Below are 3,669 nucleotides of genomic sequence, written 5' to 3' on the forward strand. Positions count from 1 at the left end.
CAACAGTAAGCATTGGAGCCATCTGGGGATGTGCCGTTCCTTACTTTGGTGCTCAGGTAATTTTGCACTTTCAGACAAAATTCACGCATTTTGTGTTTATATTATACATTGCATTTCGAACAATTTCTGTTGTTTTTGAAAACTATCAAAGAACTAAATATTCTTTATTAAATAAAGTTTAGGCGAGAAGCTATTCTTTACAATCTTCTTAATAAAGATAATGTATTGCGCAATTATCTTGTGAAGACCTTGACAGCCCAGTGCTCAGAAAATCGGAGTCAGGTCTGAAGGTGACAGGGTTCGATCCTCGACTCCGCTATGAGCCTCCGAGTACATGCGATATGCGTACTCGTTAAATCTGTTGGATCGAAAGGGGGGAGGGGAAACTGGGAAAATTTCTTTCCCTTCAGATCTACAGTTCTTGGCCAAATTATTAGATGTACTATAAAATTCTATGTACAGCCCTATTGTTTTTACTCGACTAAAACAGGTTTGCACTTGTTTACGTTCGTGTATCAATTGATTAACATTGTAATGCAATACGTTAAAAATAAATACAAATAGGAAGTACATAAAAATCTCCTGATTAAAAACCCATTACTTGTGCGTTTAAATATTAAATTGTTGCGTACAAACTCATGCAAAACATGTAATTATTAAAAAAATACAGTGCGTCTAGTAATTTGATCTAATTATTATTATATACTAATATAATACCTGATATAATAAATATTCTATATTTATATAGTATATCGTCTAATTTATCATATCGTTGAATTTATATTATATATCGTTTAATTTAACTAACGTAAACAAGTGCAAACCGGTTTCAGTTGCGCAAAATCAAAAAAACTGTATAGTATTACCTGATAATTAAGATTTTACATAGAATCTTATAATGCGTCTAATAATTTGTCTACATGTCTAAATTGAGGAAGTGGCATCACGATTGAGTTATGCTGCCATCTTTCTTTCTGTTCTCTCTTGTCAAACGAAAGGCACACTATTCTGACTTAATTCGCAAAAATCAAATAACTGACCAGCTTGGCCTGTCCAAGTGTCATTAGAAACAACACAATTATCTTAAGCAATTCAATGAATTGAAGATATATTTTTTATTTGAAGGTATTTCGAGAACTGTTCAATTTTCTTTCGTTCTCTTGCATTATACCTTCATTTTCTAGTTTTCTTAAAAAAGTATAAGACTGGTCATAGTTTTACGCAAAGCTTACACAAAAAAAGAAAACGTAACTTACTTAATAAATGCGAAGTAGTTAATAAGTTTAGAATTAAGTTTTAAGCCTTATTAAATAAAATAATAATCAAAACCAAAAGTAAATAAAAGTAAATATCTTTAAACGAGAAAAAAATATTTTACACGGAAAAATATAAATTTTTTTTAATTTTACACTAAGGACAATTAAAGATAATATTTGTTCAAGTGGAAAAAAGCCTCTTTCCGTTAAATATTCAATAATATTAAATCACGTTATAAGATTTTCTGTCATTGGCTATGTGTAAATATGACATTAAGATTTTATGATATAGAAAAAAATAGGAACTTGTATTTACAAAAAAATCCTGATGCAGTAGTATCAAGTCATAAAAATTATTAAAAAAATCTAATAATCAAATCATTATAAAAATCATGCATTTTATTTGATAAAATGCTCATTCGTTCTTTCTTTTAAAGAGCATAAAATTATTTTCATTTAAGTAAAACTTAGATGAAAATAGATTAAAATGAAAATATATTAGATTTAATTGATTTGTTATACATTTTAAGGGAGTTTCTTTTTCAGGCGGCAACAAATATAATAAGCAAAATGGAACCAAAGTTTCTAATAGTGGTTGACCGCCATCTTGATGGTGGAAAAGAATATAATATCCTTGATCACCTGGAATTTATGGTGGATGGTAAGAATAAGACTCATTTTTATTTCACTTTTACTCATCCATTTAATTTTTTTACTATGCAGAAACAAAAGCATTTAACTTAAAAACGTATTAAAAGTGTAACCTTTATTCAGTGAATTTGAATCATATCACACTGTTAGAAATTTCTAAAAAAATAGTTTAATAACAATTTATTTAATTTTCATTTTACCATATTCAAATAAAACAGTCAAATAACCGTAAATAAGGTAGTAATCAAAGTGTTAACTGCGGTAAAATTTTTTTATTAACTACTTTCGCCTAATACGGTTAAACTATCAGATTTTTAGAGCCCTAACTAGGCTTCTGTTTTAGAGTTTTGTAGTTCTATAGTTTTGTTACAGTATCGTATAGTTCTGTATTTTTGGTTTTTCCACGCTAGTTGTAAATGTTTTCAAAAGCGTAAAGGCAAAAAATGTTTTTTTTTTCACCGTAAACTTTACCGTTAATAGGACAACCAAACTGCTGCTGGTTATTTCACTGTAATTTTAAAGTGAAAATTCTTACAGTGCATGATGTTATAAAGATATATTTACATAATCAAATCTATTAAAGGAGAAATCTTTAAATTAAACACCTACTTTTCATTCGTAGCTTAATTCTTTTGTTTCTTTCAATACAACTAAAAGTATACAAAAATATGTACATCCGTGATGCAATACTAGTGATATATGATACTTTTAAATTATACAATGATTATTATATAATACTGATATGATATGATGATAGATAATACAATTAAATGATACATATGATGATATCTGATATTGTTATGTGATAATAAATGTTATATAGTAAATTTTTTATTTTTATGGTGTTACATAATATATTTCGTTGCATAGGAACACCTTCACTAGAAAAAGTAATTATAGTGCCTAGTAGACGTGAAACTTTATCAATGGATATCTCCCATATCAGAAATAGGTAAGATTAAGCGCTTAATTTTTTAAATTAAAGAAAAATTTAGTTCGTAAAGTTTGTGATGATTTTACACCGAAGAGCCATTACATTATGACCACCCTGCCAATAACATGTAGGACCACCTTTAACCCTCAAAAATGCTAGCACCCGCCGTGGCATTGATTCCACAAGATGCTGATAGGTAGTCTGAGGTATGTGGTATCTAGAGCTCACCAACTGGTCCTGCAATTCCGTCACATTGCGAGGGGTAGCGTGGCAGCATGAATCTGGTTTTCCAAGTAGGACCACAAATGCTCTATTGGATTAAGGTCAAGTGAATTTGGGGGCCAAGACATGACTTGAAAGTCACTGGAATGTTCCTCGAACCAATCCATGACGATTTACCGAAATCTTGAACACCACATAATGCAGTGCTTTTGCCAGAATTTTTTTTCTCCGTGTATAGGGCATCGCTTTTTTTGTGGTTCTTGTTGTCAAGAATTACATTTAATTATGGTTATTACGGGGCGGTTGCATTGATTGCAAAATTTATTTTACCCCGAGTAAATGCATTGATTTCGAAATACTTAGATAGAAATAAAATTTTGATTTCAGACATTTATATGCGTTATTTTTCTTCTTATAGTTGTTTCATCGACAATTTCTTAGAAACTGGAAAACTTCAGGATGGTTCAGTTCCTCCATTAGTTTTCGAACAACTACCCTCCAGTCATCCTGTTTTCTTGTCATTTACATCTGGTACGACAGGCATTGTCAAAGGGGTGGTGCATTCAGCAAAGGTAAGTATAAAAATTTATACTAGTGTTTTTTTTT

At 30.1% G+C, this 3,669-nt stretch overlaps 1 protein-coding gene across 1 annotated transcript; it reads left to right on the plus strand.

Moving 5' to 3' along the window:
• Positions 1–6: 6 nt before the first annotated feature.
• LOC122273688 (acetoacetyl-CoA synthetase-like) lies at positions 7–3,635 on the plus strand (the record flags this gene model as incomplete). Its single annotated transcript, XM_043057710.1, has 4 exons — positions 7–56; positions 1,803–1,917; positions 2,778–2,859; positions 3,482–3,635. Coding segments are annotated over exons 2-4 (327 nt in total), but the record flags the coding sequence as incomplete, so codon positions are not given.
• Between the last annotated feature and the right edge of the window lie 34 nt (positions 3,636–3,669).

Source organism: Parasteatoda tepidariorum, unplaced genomic scaffold (genome assembly GCF_043381705.1).
Source record: "Parasteatoda tepidariorum isolate YZ-2023 unplaced genomic scaffold, CAS_Ptep_4.0 HiC_scaffold_6819, whole genome shotgun sequence".
NCBI classification, from domain to species: Eukaryota; Metazoa; Arthropoda; class Arachnida; order Araneae; family Theridiidae; genus Parasteatoda; species Parasteatoda tepidariorum.